The sequence below is a fragment of the Nanorana parkeri genome, unplaced genomic scaffold, assembly GCF_000935625.1.
Source record: "Nanorana parkeri isolate BGI_ZX_2015 unplaced genomic scaffold, ASM93562v1 scaffold1199, whole genome shotgun sequence".
NCBI classification, from domain to species: domain Eukaryota; kingdom Metazoa; phylum Chordata; class Amphibia; order Anura; family Dicroglossidae; genus Nanorana; species Nanorana parkeri.
The window spans coordinates 194,063-215,275 of record NW_017307467.1 but is presented as its reverse complement, the minus strand read 5'-3'; the positions used below and the strand labels follow the sequence as shown (position 1 = coordinate 215,275).

At 41.6% G+C, this 21,213-nt stretch overlaps 1 protein-coding gene across 1 annotated transcript in view; it reads left to right on the top strand.

Moving 5' to 3' along the window:
- Nucleotides 1–21,213, top strand: part of SPHKAP (SPHK1 interactor, AKAP domain containing) — a 107,939-nt gene that overhangs the window by 65,519 nt on the left and 21,207 nt on the right. Inside the window, exons 3-5 of the mRNA XM_018568500.1 lie at nt 16,109–16,168; nt 18,983–19,117; nt 19,893–20,148. Coding sequence (XP_018424002.1) covers nt 16,109–16,168; nt 18,983–19,117; nt 19,893–20,148 — 451 coding nt within the window. The remainder of the gene's footprint in view (nt 1–16,108; nt 16,169–18,982; nt 19,118–19,892; nt 20,149–21,213) is intronic.

Below are 21,213 nucleotides of genomic sequence, written 5' to 3'. Positions count from 1 at the left end.
CCTCCTCTCTCTCTCTCTCTCCTCCTCTCTCTCTCTCTCTCTCTCTCTCTCTCTCTCCCTCTCTCTCTCTCCCTCTCTCCCCCCCTCTCTCTCCTCTCTCTTCTCCTCTCTCTTCCCCTCTCTCTTCCCCTCTCTCTCCCCCTCTCTCTCCCCCTCTCTCTAAGGAAGATTTAACTAATTTGGTTGGAGAGTTTATTGGTTCATTTAACTCCTTTTCAATACAATACAGTTGTTATCTAGATGAACTACTAGTTGTGTCCATCTAAGAACACTGCTCTTTTTTTCATCTGATTTATACTATCAGGGTTATTCACTAAAGGGTGAAGAGTTTGGAGAAGGCAGGAGAAGTGAACAAACTAGGACAACATAGCTGAACTGCAAAGTGAGCTGAATTGCAGAATTTTTCCAAATCAGCTTTTTTGGCCTAGATTGTTCACTTCTCCTGCCTTCTGCAAACTCTTCACCCTTTTGTGAATAGCCCTGTATATCTTTTGTTATTGCAAATTATTACATGGACCAAAGACATATGATACATTAAGTCCCATATCACTTCTAATGGTGCAATGCAGATCCAGCAGCCCTTAATATTATGTTTTGCTTTGTCCTATTCCAAGCTCCCTTTCTAATTATTGGCATATCAAGAGTGACAGCGCATTAAAACCTTCCTATAAGGTTGTCCAAGTTACCAATTTATATTGCAAACATCACAGGGTTTATATTCTTTGTATGATATTGAAAGTTGAAGAGTTTATTAGTTGGATATATAGAGAATGTGGCCTTAAAGTGACCCTAACCTCAGGAGTTAAACCTTAAAAATACATTCAAGTACCTGAACTGTTAACAAAAATGTATCTTATTTTTCTATCACTCGGCTGTAGATCCTCAAATCAACTCTAAGTTGGTGCTGACACTGTCCTTCCTTTTGGAGGGTGACTACTTTTGTTCCCCATGGTCCCTGAGTGTGTTGTAAAGTAGTCACCACTCCAAGATCGCTCCCGTGATGGACTACAATCTCAATGCAAATAAGTATACTAAATGTGAGATTGTAGTCCATTATGGGAGTCAGCTTGGAGCAGTGACTACTTTGCAACACACACGGGGACCATGGGGAACAAAAGTAGCCACCCTCCAGAAGGAAGCACAGTGTCACCACCAATTCAGAGATACAGTTTTAAGATTTAACTCCTGTTTTTCGTGTCACTTTAACGAGGGCATCAACTATCAATACTAACTAAAGAAGAATCCATGTATATGGCTTTTTTAGGCCCACTCATACCAGGGTAGCAATACTTGGTTTTGTTACACCTGGAATGAATGGCTTCATTGCCAAATTCCTTGCCACATTTCACAGAACAAAGTCAGCTTCTTCAGAAGGTGGTAATATGGGCCATTCGTGGAATAACAAAGTATGAAAGGAGGTTACTTGAACAAAATTCAACATGCACTATGGCTTCTTCAAATCTTTTCGGGAGCATGTTAGCTTTGAGTCTTAGGGGTCTATTCACAAAGCTGCCGAAGGATTTAGCCATAGCTTCTGCTGATGCTTCGGCCCCAGGACCCCTTCGGTTCAGTAGAACCGAAGGGCTGCTATACGGGCTATTCACTATAGCCCGTACAGCTCACTTGCATGCAGAGAAAGATCAGCATCCCCGGTTACTATGTATCCGGGGTATGTATCTATCTGTTTGTACACTGAGAATCCGGCGGAGCCGCTGTGATATCATGGGGGCTCCGCCGAGTTCTCAGTGTGTAATGACAGTTCAGCGCCCCCTGGTTACCTAGTGACCAGTGGACGCTGAACTGTCATGAGCTTGTCGGACCCGGCGGTGATATCAAAGCCGGCTCTGCTAAGCTCTCATCGTAATGACAGAACAGCATCCCTGGTTACTGGGTAACCAGGGACGCTGATCTGTCATTACGATGAGAGCGCAGCGGAGCCGGCTTTGATATTACCGCCGGCTCCGACAAGCTCTCATTGTAATGACATCTGGTCCCGGCCAATAGAAAACAGTTGGGCAGACCTAGCTGTCACTGCTAGCTCCGCCCAATCGTTTTCTACTTTTTTTCTACTTTTTTTATAGTTTTTCTTTTATGCTCGGTACTACAGAGGTACCGAGCAGAATAGCCGAGCAGAATAGCCGAGCCGAATGCCACTATGAGAATAGGCCGAACAGCAGCGAGTAGCCTGCCAGAGGTTCAGCTCAGCCGATCCAGATGTTGGATCAGCTGAGTCGAACTCCTTCTGCACTTCAGGTCGGCCGAACATGCTGAGCATGTTCAGCTGACCCAAACCCGGCCGCAGCAAGCCGATGTACGGCTGATTTCAGTCGGTGTACGGCTGAAATCAGCCATACAAGCCTGAAGTGAATAGCCAAACAGCGTTCAGCTTACTTCACTTCGGTTCGGTTATTCACACGGCTGCCCTCGGCAGCTTTGTGAATAACCCCCTAACCTCTCTCAGGATCTAGTAATTGGGCATTTTTTGGGGTAGAATGTAGAATATAGTGAACCGGCTCTAGCATCAGTGTGATTTTTATGAGATGAATGACAAGTGTCAGATTCCCATTGAACACTGCTTTGAAAAGCCTGTGGGGACAGCATTGCGTTCTGTCCATATGGCTGATGCATGGTGACATGTAAAATTAGAATCCATGCAAAATTTTCAAATTATCCTGATGATAATAGAAGGCTGCAGGCTAATTGAGATGTGATATTCTTTGACTGTTGTTGTTTGCCACATAAGGGGAACCAACTGGACACTATAAGCTTCCATGTATACCAGAAACACAGATGCACAGCATAAGAGTTTTGTTTAAACTCAAACTAAAGGGATAAATAAAAACAACACACTTTAAAATGAGGAAAGGGTTAGAACTTCTATCAGTTTAATATTTCTGTCTGCAGTTTCCTGTCCTAGTGAGGATCACTAATTTCAGCTGCCAGAGGGACAGGTGAAAGATCTCCAAAGGGATCATGGCTCACAATAACATTCTAACAGAAGTAATGACTTTTTATAAGTCTATCCAAAGCAAAAATAAAAATAGTTTTATCTGGAATTGTCCTGTAAAAACAAAAGCATTCTTTGTAGAGGTCATCTTTAGTAATTGTTCCAGTGGCATCTAGAAGTTTTAAATTACCTGATTAGCTAACAGATTTGTGCATGTTACTCAAGCTGTATCGGGATGTCAGTTATCTCTCAATATGTATCTTGCTCTCAGAAGTCGTGTTTTGAAATCCCCCCCATCTGTTTGCAGAGAAGATTGATGATCTCCCTTGCATACAATCTCTTCTTTTCATAAGCTGGAAAGAGATATTGGAGGGTTTCTATGCATCGTATAAAGCCCACTATGGCTTGTACCAAATACCCGTTATAACATCTTCAAACACTTGGAGTCAAGGCTTTGGGTTTGGGGACATGAGAGTATTGCATTCAAGAGAGCCTTGTGTATGCTCACTATTTGATTTGAGATAATGTAAGTGATAATAACGTAGTTACCAGCATGTAGTACAGTTTCCAGGGGCATAGCTGATTAGAGACTATATCTGTTATCCATTAAATGTTTCTGTAGATGTTAGATGATCTTAGTTTGTTGGAAAATGATCAAAATGCTTGATATATCAAACCCATTCTAAAACTGTTACACACACGCAGAATAGTGTGTTCAGCTGTAAGATTCTAATATTCTATTCAAAAGACACCGCATTGGGAAATACATTTTTCTAGCAAGATTTCTAGCAATAATTATAGTTTAATGTGTGATGATCATTTTTTTGGAAGGCAATTTTTACTTATTTCTTATTATATATGTATTATGTATGAATAATTGTAAAGTCACATTATTAACTTTAACACATTAAAACAAAGTAAAACTCCAGCCACGTGTTACGTTTTGGAGTCGCTGTTTAGATGCTCCGCCAGATTTGTGACATATATGTTTTCCAACCTCCTATATCAATGATAGTTATTTAGAAAAAGAAGTTTTCCCCAGATAATAAATATATTTATACCTTTTTCACCATTTAATTGGTACGTAGATTTTGTAAAGAATGGTGGGATCCCCTCTCCCTGGGGAAAACTTCTTTTTCTAAATAACTTTGAATAGTTAGGGGACCCCCAATTTATATCTAATTTATATTAGAGATATTGTACATATACCTTCCCTTCCCCGTTCTTTTTTGCTATATCAATGATAATTGTCACTGGGACTGAAAATGAGGGAAAGTTCCCAAAACAGGAAGAGATGAGAATTTCTCTAGACATCGTATGGAAAAAATTATCTTTACTTTGGAAATATTTCTTAGTCAAGTGAAGGGAGATATCCACACTGGTTCACAGAGAGCAGAAAAACACTGACATAGCCTCCAACCCTTTCCTACTCTACCCTGGATGTACACAAAAGTTTTAGCTGGAGTTGATCTAAAATAGGTTATCACACATTGATCATACATGAACAAGCAAATTGTATGTTCATGGACTTTACTACGCACCTGGGACATGCATGTCACTGAGCAGAAGGCCAGCTCCCTCATGTGTCAGGATTGGGAACTACAGCTTCATCAATTCCAGGTTTTGCAAAGCTGTAATTGGCCCAAAGCCCCTAGCTTGCAACTACCAAACACTCATGCCAGTCTTTAGGGTGAGCAATGCCATCAAGACAGCCACCACAATCCATAGGCTGCTTTCCATCTGGCTCTCTCTACACAATCTTCAGGGAACCCTTGCCCCCTTTTACCCAAGCACAGCCTATGGGTGTAATCTTCAACACTGACTTTACCTCTGAAAAGGTCGGAGACGTCACAAGACACACCAGCCCTCGCTGCCCAGTCGGATTCAGATCACAAGAACATAAGCTTTATTTCAAGTATTGGGTAATTAACTGCAGAATAAATAGGATTTTCTTCCACATAATCGGAAAAACCATGCAGTGCTTGGTTTATAGGAAGTCATTTCTGGCAATTGGACCAGCAAAAAATTAGCTCTCAAGTCAGTGTAAACTATTTTCCTTGCTTGCCCCTTTCCAATACTTTCAGATACCTCCACACATCATGGAACTCACACCTCATGGCACTGGATCATACATTAGTCCATCATGGCAGGAAAAATCCTGCAGCATGCTTCATGGCATTCTCTACTTCCTGGACTCACTATTACACTGCTGTAACCCAACTGCTCTCCATATCTTCTAGTAGAGGGGGCAATGAGTGAGAGGCAGGTTGCCTTGGGTGAACTCGCCTAAAAGGGCCTAATACCCCATTACATGGGGAACTAGTCAGGGGCGTAACTAGAAATCACAGGGCCCCATAGCAAACTTTTGTATGGGGCCCTGTGACTTCTAGTTATGCCCCTTGCAGAGCCCACTTGAGATCCCACACAGCCCACCTGAGGGTGACCCTGCAGAGCCCCGCCTCCTCCTCTGATGCCGACACCGGGCCCCGCCTCCTCATCGACAGAACACCGGGTCCAGCCTGCTACACTGCCGCTGCTGGCTCTCATTAACTCCGCAGCGGCTGTGAGAAGAACGTGCTGCTGCACAGATCACTGTCATCTAAAGGAGACTGTAAAAAGCTCACTTTGTACATAGCCTCATTGAACTGCATGCAGGGGGCTATCATAGTGTGTTCATCTTTGTTTGCAGTGTATTTCCATTTGTGCAGCCAAAATGTAAAAAAAAATATTTCTTCCATTTGTATTTGTTTCTTTGGAGAATGCTTGTACATTGGCAGTTTCTATGGCCAAAATAATTCCTGGTATTCTGTATAAATGAGAACACAAACATGTAGTTGAGGTTTCTCAAATGTAACTGCAAAAGATGGAAATACGCTTACTATAATCCAGCCAGACTGACTACAGCTCTGACAATCACTACATTTCTAGTAGCCACCTCACAAAAAGTGATGGGGGCTACACTTAAAGGAGAACTATGGGGTCAGTTTTTTCCCCATAGTTCTCCTTAGGGTAACGGGAGGACACAAACTAGCGTCCTCCCGTTACCCTAAGCTCAGTATACCGCAAGCTACAGCTCGCGTTATACTGAGACGCCGGAGCGGATCCCAACATCGATGTCGAGATCCGCCCAGCTGCGTGAGTGACAGCTGGCTCTGCCTATCTAGAGGCAGAGCCAGCTGTACCCGCCCCCTCCCCTGTCCATTCCGCCAGTCAGCGCTGGCAGATCGGAGCGGGGAATCCAGCCCTTCCCCTGTCACGGCAGAGAGCCGTGACAGGATCGAGAGGTGAGCGAACCCGGTATGTGTTCGCTCACCTCCCGATCTACTGAGCCGACCTGTGACAGTCTCAGTGTCACAGGTCGGCTAGAACTATGAGGTGAGTGGAAATCACTCATCTCATAGTTCTCCTATAAATAAATCAGGCCCACTGTGTCAAGTAAACACATTTATTTGTTGTACATTAACAGGTTTCTGGTACAGAACACATGAGGGTGTTTGATTGCTGCATAAGTAGGCAAATAGGCTGTTTACTTTGCGGTGCAATTTTCCCTTAAATTAATTAATGTGGTAAAAATTCACTTTGCAAAAAATACCCAATCACAAGGAAGGAAAATTAAAAAACCCAGTATTTCTTAATCATACAGTACAGGACACAGGATTCTTAGACCAATTGTTAGGTGAAGGACCTCTTCTCTTTGCTAAGAGAAGCATGCTTTTTCCTATTTATTTTTTTCTTCTACATTACTTTTCTATCATGTCCAGGCTGCAGTAAAGCCACTGCGGCTTCCACTAGCATCCTTCTGTATCCGTTTACTCCTCTGTTGAGCTGAGTGTACTGTACCCAGTCCACACATGAAGGAAGATGCAAGACCAGTCTCTAATGTTGCTTAGGGCGCTGGATCCTAACTTTGGCGCTCACCTTAACATACAGTGCAATGTGTTGAGTTAGCGGCAGGATATTATACGGGTCCTCCAGCCTGGGAGCCATGTCTCTTAAGACCCCTTTGTGCATATGCTCACCAGTGGAGTGAAGATTGAGAACGGGTGCTAAGTCTCCCTGTAATCCCCCTTCATGTATCCTGTACTGTATGCCAACAAAAAGATTTTACAAGTGAGTAAAAACATTTTTCTTTTTTTGCTTTCACGTGATTGGATGATAAAAGTCAGCAGGACTTCGCCTCATACACTAAGCTAAGGGAAAATTCCCTGGCAAAGTGAAAATTCCACTGCGAAACGAACAGCCTATTTGCCTTTAGTAAATCAACCCAATGCATCAGCTAATATTTACAAGATGTTAAATATAGCTGATGATTATAGGAGAGATACTGGGATTCGGCACAAGCCTTTAATTATCTCCAATTATTCCTGGCTGAGTTACAATGATTATTTTTTAATCAGCATTTACTCTGCTCTATTGCAGCATGGGAAAACTGTAGGCTTGGGGGAGGGAATGGGAGTTCACATTTAGTTCATGGACAGTTCATTTCTTTTTTGTATGTTCAGCATAAACAAAATAACAGCTCCTCATTTAGTGGAGAGAAAAGTGTTAGTTCCAGCTTAGATTACCTTGCACGTGAAAGTAGTAAGCTCAGCAAGTGTACGACTGCCATTCTGCACTATTTGTACAGCTCAAAATTAGCTTTCATCCCAGGGCCATACCTTTGTTGAGGCAAAGACGGAACCTAACCTAGAGAAATGGCCTTCAGAAGATCCCCCACCACCTTTATTTTTTAAATATTTTGAATACATACCTTTTTCCATGGGTCCTCAGTCTGGTCACGTGACACAGAAAGTGAGGTGCGGTCCTGACTTTAGAGGACATGAGTTTAATTCAGCTGTACGGTACTGTGCTTTCCCACAACATAAAAGTGTGATCCTGGCCTATGGGTTTTTCCTTTAAACATATTTACTGTGTTTTCTCAAGGGTTGCTGACCACTCCCTTTATTGAGGAGAAAAGTGAATAGAAGTATTACTGTTCTTATGCTGCTAACACACATCAAAGAATTTGACAAGTAGATCATTAAGATTCCAAGTACTCTAGTAAAATGTTTTAGGATGAGCAGAGGTCTCACCGCTCCATATGTGACATAAAACATCTGCTCATCTATGGTCAGCTTTAAATTGGCTTTCCAAGTTTTTGCTTTCAAAGTTTTTGAAATGTAGCTATAGTCCCAGCCATTGGCAGTCTTATTTAATAGAGAGCTTTATAAGTAGGACTAATCTGCTCAGTGTACTAAGACATGGAAACGAATTTCCATTTACTGGGGAGAAAAAGAGTAAAAGATCAAATCCGATCAGTTGTCATGAGTTACTTCTTTAAAATCGTCACAGCATTTGCAGTAGAAATCCATTACTGCTGTGGGTAACCTGACCCAGTTGTTTTTATATGTTCCTGTGTCCACAGGGGTTGGTTGTAGCCAAGATGGACACCTGAGCAAAAATCGCACAACACCATTTCATAAGTCTGAGGATTGGGCTCGATTCACATATAACGTTTGCGTTTCCCGCGCGGTTTTCCTGTACGGTTTAATCTGCACGGATTTATCTCGCTTGCGACTATCATCCCCGATTGTACTATTTTGCAGGCCGCACAGTTTCGTACTGTGCGGCTGTGGCAAAAGTCAGAGCAATGCACATTAACGTGCATTATTTTTTCTGTTTAGAGCGGCTCCGTGCATATTCAGCCAGCCGAACATGTACGGACAAACACTCCTGTGTGAATGGAGCCTAAGTGCTCCATGTGGCGCTTGCTCGTCCCCCCTCCACCCCCCATTGTCTGGCCTACCAGGCTGCTGCTCGGATCAGGGGTCTGGTAAGTGAATTTAGGGGAGGCCCCACTTTTTTTGGTACATTTTTAAGAGTTGGGGTTCCTAAAAATACCTACCAGACCTGAAGGGCCTGGTATGAAATCGAAAGGGGGGGGCACACAGTTTTTTGGTCACAGGAATCTTTATTTCTTTACACATGTAACATTTGTGAAGTGAGCAAAAAGGCTTGAAATGCGTGTTTTTGTGCGACACCATTCAAGTCTATGGAGCCAAGAAGCACTGAATCTGCCAAAAAGTAGCTTATGTACTTGCTACAAGCTACAGGCATTTTGCTACAGGCGACATGGAGTTTTGGATACTTGTGCACATTGAATATGGTCAATCTACATAGGTTGCACTGCAATTGGCCAGGAAGCCGGCTCCATGCTCCCTTGTTACGTGAGGGAGATTGGAGCCGGCTTCCCATCCAATCAGGAAGCCAGGCACGTTGTGATTACACGGCTCCCGGCTTCCTGTTTGGCCAGAAAGCTGGCTCCATGCTTTCTCGTCATCTAGTGACGAGAAGCATGGAGACGGCTTCCCTGCTAGTCGGGAAACCGGGTGGCGAGTCTTTACATGCTGCCTGGCTAATCAGGAAATCAGGTAGTGAGTCATTACATGTCTCCTGGCTTCCTTAATGGGACTTCCGATATCGGTATTTGGCGAGTACCGAAAAAAGAAATATATCGTTACTTGTACTTGATACCGAAAAACCGGGATCGGTGCATCCCTTATTTTAAAAAAAGATACTTTAGTTCTTATATAGAGTACATGACATAAGTTGCATTATCAGTAGGTGTCTGCTAGCTTTTCTCCTGCATCATACAGCAATCAGTGCCGTCACTAGGATGTTGCGGGGGGTGCCGCCTGCACCCAGGTGACACCAACAGAGGGGGTGAGACCATAATGACTGACAGGCATTTTGGTGTCACCCCTCTGAAAAGTCGGGCACTCAGTCATGGACCGAGAGCCCGACAGTTGCTGGGAGAGGTGGGGGCACAGCGGCATACCTTATCCCGCCGGGTGAACGTCCCCTCCCATCTCTGCGGCATCCATCACTAAGAGGGCTGCCAGCAGGTAACAGCGCCTTAGGTCATCATGCACATGCGCGATGACATCACACACAAATGCGCGATGATGTCACAGCGAGGTATCACCTGCTGGCCGCTCCTGATACTAAAAACTCAAATGTAAATGATAGTTGAGATGGAGTAGTGAGGTTCAGTTCCTGGTATTTCTTGGTATGGAGGAGCATGAGTCCATGTGACAGTGCTGGCCAATCAACATTGTCACAGGGGAGTCCAGATATCCCTGTGTAAGCTTTGACTTTGGTGACTTGTAGCTTATCGAGGAATTTGCTTTTACTCCTGGTGGCTGAACAGAGTGGTGAGGGAGTGAAAAGAAGGTCTGCATTAAAGTGAACCTATTGCTTGCCCTATTATTGCAAAGTACAGTTTTACTTCAAAGACCATTGAGATAATACAGTCAGCCCTGACTGATAGACTCACACTGATAGAAAGGAGAAGCACCGTCATAAAACAGATTAACTAAACAGGAGCCTGAGCCTGCTTATGTAATACATAAATATGGCTGGTCATGTGTACGCACTTTTAGAGAAAATACATGGACAAAGAAAATTTAAAAGGTCCAATAAAAAGTGTATAGCTTCCTAGGCTTTTATTGTTTATCTTTTATATTCCTTGAGTGTTTTAAAATTAAATATTCATTGCCCAAATAAATGATGGTTCATCCCCAGGGTAATCAAGCAATACGTATGTGGGGTCACGCAGTCACACACTGGAATACTTATACCAACATATGCCAAAGACAGATCCTGCCGAGAATGCAACATTACAGGCATGCTCTAGGTAGGATAGCAGATGGACTATCTCTTACTGCAGACGTTTACTAAACTAGAGAGGCATGTTCATTTACAAAATAAATTACTATTGCTGCTATTTAAAATGAATTGCTTTTTTTCTGGTTGGGAACACTTATAAGTTTTCCAGATTGCCATTGTTTGACCTTTTTATGACTTTCAAGACTCTTTGTAATTTATGTTAAAGTGCCCAACAAAGTGCAAGTGAATTTGCTGGCAAGTAGAGAGAGAAGACTCTTCACTCAGGACAGTATGATGTCTGATTAATACAGGGGCGGACTGGGCCGGGGGGCAGGGTGGCAGGGTGGCAATTGCCCCCGGCACTCTCTGATGCCACCGCGAACGCCCCTTGACCCATATGGTAAAAGTGGCAGACAGGGGCGGGGGAAGAGGCAGAGCGGGAGGGGGGCCAAGTTGCCGCACCATGGGCCTCTGGGTTGTACTTGCCCCCTGGGCTAAAAGTTGCCAGTCAGCCCCTGGATTAATAGGAGCAAGTTCATATTTATCATTTTAGGTCTGTGGCCTACAGGATTATTTATGTGGGGGAGTCACCCATATGAAATGAGAAGTCCCCATTGCAGCTGGGGTACATAGAGTTCACTGTAGCCAAAGGCCACACGTAACTGTTCTGCTTGTGATAGGAAATTATTACATAAGTTTAACCTTTCTTTAGTTATGTTGGTCCAGCCCCACAGACCCTTACATCACTAGTGTGTCCCTTCAGAGCTGCAGAGACCTGGGACTTGGGGTTGGAGCACAAGAAGACACAGGCATCCGACATACCCGGAAGTATCAGATGTTGAAAATTTTAGTAGTGAGCCTAGCTTTGCAGAGAGCAAGGACTGGACGCAACAAATACCATAATGGTGAGTATTTTACATGTGATTTACAAATCAATATTAAAGTGGAAGTAAAGTGAAAAAAAATGCCTGGGAGGTAGGGATTTTTGGCAATAGAGACATGTAAAGTCTCTTCTGCCAAAAAACATTCTTCTCTCTTCTCCTTCATTCCTCTCTACCCCAGCAATTTTTTTATTTTTATTCTGCATGTGCCAAGCAGTGCACACAGATGCCGTGAATGGGCCTAGTGATGAGAAGGATGTAACGCCTGTGCGAATGCCCAGGACTTACATCATTAGTGGCCACCCAATGGCACAGAGGAGATGGCAGTGGTGGGGAACGGAGCTGAGGACCAAAGATCGATCCTACAGTACTGGAGAAGGGCAGGCGTGTAAGGTAGGTGTGCCCTAATGGGTAAGCATGCTATGTTTACTTACACATTAGAGCAAACCCCAACATTTACAAAGCAGTTTACTTTCTTTTTAAGTGAAAATGTTTTATCGTGGTGACAATTTACCAAAGTGCAGGACAACCGCTAGATTATAATGAATATATTCCCTTGACAACCAGGATCATTCCGGCATAAAGGCCATATGAATGAGGTCCTTCAGAACCCTTCATATGTGCTGACTTGCATTTTCAGACATTTCTGATCAAATAAACTTACTGAGGCAACTTAATATTGGTCTGATGCTCTTTTGCTATGCATAAGCTATACATACTCCAGCAGCTGAGTGGCTGCTCTCAGGCCGAAAAAGCCTCCAGATGGCACTTCAGGTGAAATGGATGGAGTATGTGGAGATATGAGTGCTGGACCAGCGGGCTGTTTGTTTCCTGAACAGCATTAATTGCTCATTTACTGACTTTACCTGTCACCTGGAACTTTTTTTTTTTTTTTTTAGAAATTGACTTCTGTTTTCTTACCATTCCTTAGATGTGGTGGTTGCATTAGACTTCCTTGTTTCAGGCTTTTTTCCCTTGGTTATCCTTTCAGTAACACTCTTCCTATCCTAGGGTGACAACACTTACCCACTGTACTGTATCTATGGAGAAGCAACATTGTCACCCTAGGACAGAAAGTGTATTAGGACTACAGAACAACTGCCTCTCTCCTCGTCTCCATAACATAAGGGGAGTGCTATGTAGTCCACACAGAGAACTAAAAACAATGCTAACTGATAAAAGTCAGAACAGGAAGTTTTCATTAGACTGGATTTCTGGTAAGATTGACAGGCATTTTTGTTACTTACTGAACAATTATAACAAATTTCACTAATGAAGACTCAAAGAAGGAAGAAGTCGAAAACGTTTTACCGAAACCATAAACTTTGATTCTAGATGGACTTTTCAAAATGTACTATATCACTGAACTTTATCACCGTGTCATTTTGTAAAAGCATTTCTTATCATATTTTTAACAGCTTAGTTTCTGCTGTGAGACAATGTCATGTGGCCATAATTTTTGTTGGAATACTGTGATTAGCGCATATGAAGCTGTGAGCCTAAGTCGGTGCTCTACGGCACTCTGCGTGGGATTCAGTCTTGAGCTTTAAACAAACAGCCGGTTTGCTGCACATTTAGAATCAGGCACAGAACACAATGCAGTTAACATAATTATTCATCATTGAAGACCATAAGACTCGGTAAGAAGGTGGAGAATGCAGTCAGTCTTTCAATGTGCAACAATACCGAGTGCTAAGTATGACAGGAGAAGAATTTCTTTACTCTCAAAGATTTCATGTATGTCATTAAATAATTATCCACCACTGAGGCATGCTGAATGGCAGAACTATGTATTAACAATGTATATGTAAAAGAAATTATATTTGGATACATTAATTTTGATAGTGAATGTAAACAGGTCATATTTCCTTAGAAATCAGACCAAGCCAAGAAATATTTTGGCATGCATTAAATTAAGAAGTAGGTGATGTTTTTCTGTTTCCTTCTCCTTGAATGTTGAAGGTTTTTTATGCTAATTATATAGGTATTTAATCCCTTTTTGATCATTAAAAAAAGTGGGTGTCAATTCCTGCAGAGTTTAAGTTTTCATGTCACTTACCTGCAATGAACCCTCCCACCCAGTTTTAAAATGTGTTTATGTTGGTGTTGGGTGGATACCTGGAGCCTGGCATGGCATCGTGTATTATAGCTGTTCAGAGACTTGTCCTTAAAGTGACAATAAACTAAGGCTTTAAATCTTAAAAATGCATTTAAGTACCCTAATTATTAACAAAAATGTATCTTATTTGTGTATCACTCGGCTGTAGAGCCTCAAATCATATCTGAATTGGTGCTGACACTGTCCTTCCTTCTGGAGGGTGGCTACTTTTGTTCCCCATGGTCCCTGTGTGTGTGTTGTAAAATAGTCACCACTCCAAGCTTGCTCCCGTGATTTAACTCCTGAGTTTAATGTCACTTTAACTGCTTCCTGAGACCTTCAACAGCTTCTAATTTAGAAGAATCTAAAAACTTTACTATAGTTTAACCCCTTTGTGACCAGAGGTTTTGTTTTACATTTAGACACCCATCCAAGTTTAACAACATTGGTATGTGCCAGTTAACTAATTTTTTTGATTGACAGCGGGTCTGAGAACTAGGAACAAACATAATATTCCTAATTCATCTGTGAAGGTCCTCCTAACTCCATACCTCCCAACTTTATGGCATGAGAGGACAACTTTTAGTTCAACGTATGTAGGCAACGGACACCTTCCATGCCCCCAATTACAGAGCCCCTAACAAATTAAAGTGGAACAGAAGCAAAAAACATTTTCTATAGTTTTGGATCTAGTATAGAAAGATTGGAACCCCTAGCAGCTTTTTCTGCCACCGGTTTACCATTGGGGAGCTTTTCCTTCACTCCCTGTCCGATAGCCATAACAGGAGAGGAAATCCCTCCAAATAGAGGGAAGGAAGTCCCTGGTGGTCAGCAGAACTAGTGTCTGCATTGGAAGATTTCTTATGTATTCCTGTTCTGATGACAACCCAAAATTTGAGATTTTCTTTCACTATCAGTGAAGGGCAAATAGGGAGACAGACAGCAATAAAAACCTGACAGATGTTATAAGCCCTCTCCATCCATTCCAAACCAAAAAAAATAAGTTTTGGCTTCAGTTGCACTTTAATATGCAGAAAATGATTAAAAATAAAATAAGGAATGTAATAATTTAGAGGTTGAATGAAATTATGAGTGCATTAAAACTTTTTAGGTTGTTAAATAGTAAATAGGGTCAGAGAGATTTCGTTCCAAAAGAGGGACAGTCCCTCCAAATGTGTGACAGTTGGGAACTATGTAATTATTTTCTGCAAGGTTGATTAATGCTTTCAGGGTGAGGGGCATTTTACATTCGGACTTAAAATTTTATATCGCGGTCACAAAGGGGTTAAAGTCAACTCTTGCGGAACAAAAATGTATTGATGGACGTTACTTTTAGACCCTTTGTACATCTTATGCTTTGTGGCATGGAGCAGGTCAGGAATTGGCCTCAGCCAGAACTGACCAGGGAGGCTTCTTATGCCAAAAATTGTATTAATCTTCTTACAAGTTCATTTATGGCTGTATTGTGCATTTAAAGCAATCCCAGATTTTGAGTTGCTAATGTAGTGTTTATGGTAAAGTGTGTTTTAATATCATGACTTTCACAAGCTTACATTTACTGCACATGTTTTTGTTTTCCTTTCATCTATTAAATATAGAGGTTTGTAGGCTTTTAGTTGTTCAGTGCAATTCCTTTATTCCCATTTTAACAACTGTTGAGCAATCAGCAACATATTGGGAGCTCAACATCAGCAACATCAGCAACATAGCAAACCAGGAAGCACAGCCTGTTAATGGAATTAGCAAATATGGACATCCCCATGTACATATACAATTAAAAATGATACATAGTAACAAGGTTTTCGACTCTAGCATATGCTGGTGAAATTATTTACATCAAGCTGATCTATTTTATTTGTTCCAAAAAATTGAACAAATTAGAAACTTGTCTAGCTTATTCAGCTAATATGACAGCTGTTCTCAAATCGGATTTCCACGCTACAGATTTAGTAAGAGTATGCTTCCTGCTGCCTCTGTTATATAACTAACATTATCTCTCTCTCTCTATGGGCTTCCTGTATCACATGCTAATGTCAACAGCCAAGGCAGGTTTGATTCTGATTGGTGGCCGTTAGAAATGTATTAGTGCTGGCATTTGACACTGGCCACTGAGTGGACTGGTGCTGTGCTCTATACATGCATCTAAAGGCTTATAATTAAACACAAAAACTTATTTTTCCTTTTTGGATAGAGTGACGAAGGGTTAGAACTTCTGTCAGGTTTTATTGCACTGCGACCCGGTTAGAGAGATTCGCTCTGATCACCAATGTCACCAGGAATAAAAGTGAGGGTAAGTCCATAATTTGCCCTGCCCAGACATTGAATCCTGTGCACATGGCATTTTTCTGAGGCCTTAAATAATTGTTTAAAGTAGAGCTATAGGTCACATAGTTCTCAATAAAAACTTCTCAATCACTGTAATCATGGCTAATGGGTTCTCTTCATCGAAACATCTCAAGCTAAGAGCACCTACTTAATAGGATAGGAGCTGTTCAAAATCAGCATTAACCTCCTAAATATTTCTTTCTTTTGCAGATCTGCTTTGTAAACTTGAATGCTTTCAATGAAGAGTCAAGACATGAAGCTGTACGAAAAGTAAGTTAAGCTCTGCTTTTTGCATTTTCTTTATCATACGCTCAATTTGCATTGATAGGTAAACAGTAATATATGTTCCTGAGAAAGAAAACTTTGCAAAGCACTGGAGTTAGGTATACAGAGGACACCAATTAATTGTTATAAGGGCCTACCATGCAGTGTTGAAAAAACAGAGGTCCTCCATAATGGTTTGGGGCCATCTTAGACACACGTCGCACAAATACCCTTCTCCTCTCCTACCAGGATGTTGTTGTCAATGGGCATCCCCAACATTATCAAAGGTGAAATGTTCATTATGTCTATATATATGAATATATATCTATATGTTTATTAAGATCTCCTTAAGAACACGTCTACATCTTGTCTCTGATTTCTTCTTCTGTCCTTCATTAACTGCTTCATTTATACTGTCTGCTCAGTTCAGGGTAAGGCACTCTCCATGAAGGCATCAGAGACATTGTACGAGCATTATCTGTCATTATCTGTCATCCTCCATGGTAGCTGAGCTGATGATGTCCATGTTGGTGCTTAGCACTACCCTGATGGGGCCCTTTGGCTTTAGGTACCCTTGTGTAATACTATAGTCTCCATACAGAGCATGTTCACCCCTATATGGTTTATTTTTTTAAGATGTTTGAAGGGTTTTCTACATTTTAATGCTTTGTTGTAGTTGACTGTTTACAGTCTATTTAGGGTTAGGGACCACAAGAGGTTTCTTCAGTAGCATTCATATCTGTTCTGTCTCTGACCTTGAGCATATTTAACATGCACATATATATCTTAAAACTGTTGTTACAGAATTTTGCCGGCTGTTAAAAAAGATGCATATGTTTGTACTTTGCTTCTGTATTGCTGCATTAAATAGGCTGATATACATTAATTTAAATCATTTGCTCACAATTTTACCTGCTGGTTTTCAGTTAGTTTGGTCTTTAAAACTTCTGAAAGATCTTTCAAAAATAATGAATTGAGGGATGACTCAAAATAATGTTTCTATATTAAAATGTGTTCAGAGAAGGAAACACCATATTCAAAATATCCTCATGTATTTCTAAGAAAAAATCAAATGCTCATTTACATATATTATCAATTCGAATAAAAAATAAAATCAAGTAGATCAAAATCTACGTACCAAGACGATTACACTGTTTTTATTTATGGTCTCTATGCACAATAGCTTAAAGTAAGAGTGAACATGGAATGTTTAGGAGCCTTGTCTGCAGTAGAGAAAGTCTGAGATCCGCATACTGAGTTGTGCTTGTCTGCCCTATAAATATGCCAAACATATTAAAGTTGACTTGAACTCAAAAAGATTTGCTATGTTATAGGGAACATATAGAAATGTTAATTGTGCCTAAACAGTATCATTAGAAAGGTACCTTTTATTGGAATTCCTGTTGAAAAATAATGCACTTCCTGGTATGTGAGGGTGTCTAGGCACTGCTGTTTTTACAGCCTCATAGCTGTATTTCTGCAGTGTGAATTTCAGGCCTTTGACTGCTAGTCTCAGGAGATTTAGAGGGTTATTCACAAAGCTGCCGAACGCAGCCGAGTGAATAACCCAGCCTTCGGCTGGCTTCGGTTCAGTCGAACTTGTTCAGCATGTACAGCTGAGCCGAAGTGCAGAAGGAGTTCGACTCAGTCGATCCAACATCTCGGCTATATCTCTTCAACATCAACATCTCGGCTATTCTGCTCGGTACATCCGTGGTACTGTGCAAAATAGCAAAATAGTGAAAAAAGTTGGAAAACAAAATGAGAAATTTTTTTTTTACAAAAGTAAATAAATTATACATTTTTAAAAAGAAACAAAGATTTAAGAAAAAATCAAAGATTATTGAAAAAAGGAAAATAAGATTATAGAAAAATTAAAAAAAGAAACAATTGGGTGGAGCTAGCAGTGACAGCTAGCTCCGCCCAACTGTTTCCTATTGGCCGGGACCTGCTAGAGTTTTCTAGCAGGACCCAGCCAATGAATAACAACTGGGCGGAGCCGGCCGTGACATCACCTGGGGACGCTGATCTGTCATTGCAACAGGGCGGAGCCAGCCGTGAGATCACAGCTGGCTCCGCCCAGCTGTCAGTTGTGAGGCTTTCGGCCAGCTTAGTGTTTCACTTTGGCTCAGTCGAGCCGAAGCATATGCCTTTGGCTTGACTGAGCCGCCCGGCCCGCCTTCAGCTGCTGTACAGGCTATAGTGAATAGCCCGTACAGCAGCCCTTCGGTTCTACTGAACCGAAGGGCTCCGGCGGCCGATCCTTCGACTAGCTTTGAGAATAACCCTCTTAGAGTGAGATTTGGTGATGTCATAACCATGCCCACTGTTCTTTTTGCTGGAGGCACTGACATAAGGATGCAAAGCCTTGCCTCTACCAAGCTGACTGTCTTCACAAAGATACACGGTGCAGAACAAGACAACAAGGTACTAGGGAATAGGGAAAAGCTGCATGAGATCACAGGCAATACTGGTCACGTGACCTTTCCTTCTGCCTGCCTTTTTGTGGGCACAGCTTTCAGAGATAAGTTCCTCTTTAGGACTGACCATTTGCAATTTGAAACATAGTTGTACCTTGTTACTCCTATAATGCTGGCTAGATTGTGTTTCATTTACAGCCTTGACAAGTGTTGATCTCAGGTTCAGCTTAAAGTGAAATCTGAGACCAAAGCTTAAGGATCCTCAGAATTATTGAGCATCAAATGTCAAGAGCCTCTTTATGTCACTATAAACCGGAGTCTAAATAATTTCAGGGGGAGTAATGTCTCATAGAATATCCCTTTCAATAATGGTTATTACATTTGGCTCTTTGTGTTTTAGAAGCTGGATGAAGTGTCTCCAGATTTACAAAGGCTGATAAATTCAGTAAGGTCACAAGAGCTGAAAGAGGATGAGATTTTGCTGCTCAGTGGATTAGCAAATAGAAAATGTGGGCCAGCACCTGATAGTTCACAGGTAAGTAGAAAATGCACAAGATGATGTTGTAAGTATGAACTCATAGTTCATTATTCTGGGAAATCTTCACTTTTTAACACCAGCATATCTAGAGGAACGTCTGTCAAAGCCACCATAAGTGTTCACCATAAAGTCCTGGGCATACCAAGCCTGTTGCCCTGCCCTACCCACCAGTAATTTCAAACTGTTTAGATTGGGTTGGTTTCGTATTTGAAGAGCAACCAATCTGAGATCATCATGTACATACTTCAATAAATGCTAATGTAAAATGCAGTTGACTAATGCAAGTCCCTATCTTCTATCCATGCAAATCAGCACAATTTGTGGATTTCACTACTTGTCCTACAACAAGTGCAGTAATCTATTGTTATATGTGTATTTATCTCCCACAAGGACGCCAGTAATTTCTCCAGTTCTTTTCCAGTCAAATCTATTTTCTGAACTCTGCAATTTACTATTATTACCCAACATGATTTATATTATTTTACATTCCAAATACAGACCATTACAGCCCACTTATACGTCCCACAGTACTCCTGAGCCATCACATCAAACAAAAGCGAATTCCCTAAATAGATTCCGCTAAACACTGACACATTGCATTCCATAGCTATTTATCTACCTGTAAAGTCAAGCATTGTATTCATGTCTCCAGAGGGATTACAATGAAAATGTTGCAGCATAAGGGGAAACATCAGAAACAAAATATAGCAATTCTCAATGTATATTGGAAAAGTATATGAGAAATCATTCAGATTGCTTTACTCTCTTACAGATATTTTGTCCAGATGAGGTTTGCCTGCTGCAAAGAGAGGGAACTCCAGATATGATCTCCTCAAATTATATAATATTGGAACTAAATAAGTTCCTACTGGGTCTGGAGTTGACCCAAGAGAACCACTTGCAGGCTGATACATCCCCATTGCGTGCAGAGGATGATACCAACTGCTCTGTGTCCTCAATAGAGGAGGATTTCCTGACAGCCTCCGAACATCTAGAGGAGGACAGTGAAGGGGAGAACTGCAAGGAAGGTAAGTAGGATTACCATGTTATTGTATTGGAATAAAAGAGCTACTTCGAAACATAAAATTACTGTGTAAAGTGTATCATTCACTCCTACTAGTCTTAAATTGGTGCAATGACTTTAAAACACAATAGTGAAGACTTTTCTTAGACTCTGATACTGCTACCCCCTTAAAGCAGATTCATGTGAACAGTCCTGTTGTAACCTGTTGAAGTGCCGCTGATTGTACACCTGAAAATTTGTATTGGTGATTACATTTTTTTTTATTTGCAAAAGAGTTACCATGTGGGCATATAAAGATTTGGAGTTATTTTACATCTGATTCTGGTGCCTAGTGATGGAGATCATCCTGATAAATGGGGGAAAGAATGTAGCAAGATAAGATCATGGAAGTGGGGCAGCTGAAGATTAGTAGAAAGAGTCTGTGGAGCAGATAGTGTGTAAAAGAGAATAGTGAGAGCACATCAGGGAGTGGGGAGACGAATATAAAGCAAGAGCAAATTATGGAGCGGAGCAATAGTGAGACCAGAGGGAAAGAGAGCAGGTAGAGTCTAAGGGGTTATTCACGAAGCAGCCGAAGGATCTAGCCGTAGCTTCTGCCGATCCTTCGACTAGCTTCGGCCCCAGGACCTCTTCGTAGAACCGAAGGGCTGCTGTACGGGCTATTCACTATAGCCCGTACAGCTCCCGAACTTGGCAGAGCGGCTCAGTCGAGAAGAAACGGATATGCCTCGGCTCAGCTGAGCCGCGCTGAAAGCCAAAGCTGGCCGCGCGGCGTGATGTTACGGCTGGCTCCGTCTTTTTAAACTATTTTTCTGTTCTGCTCGGTACCACAGAGGGGCCTACGGCAGCTTAGTGAATAGAGCCCTAAGTATGCAATAGTTTCTTTTTTTCAGAAATACATTTTTTTATTGGATAAAAAAAGGGATTTTACAGTACAAAGAAGATAAGTCGTATTATTATGGTAGGAGAGCCAACATAAAATGTACAGTAATATGCAATACAGATTATGACATAGACATATTTATGCAATGGTTTCTTACATTGAAGTAGGGATTGGGGAAGGGGGTGG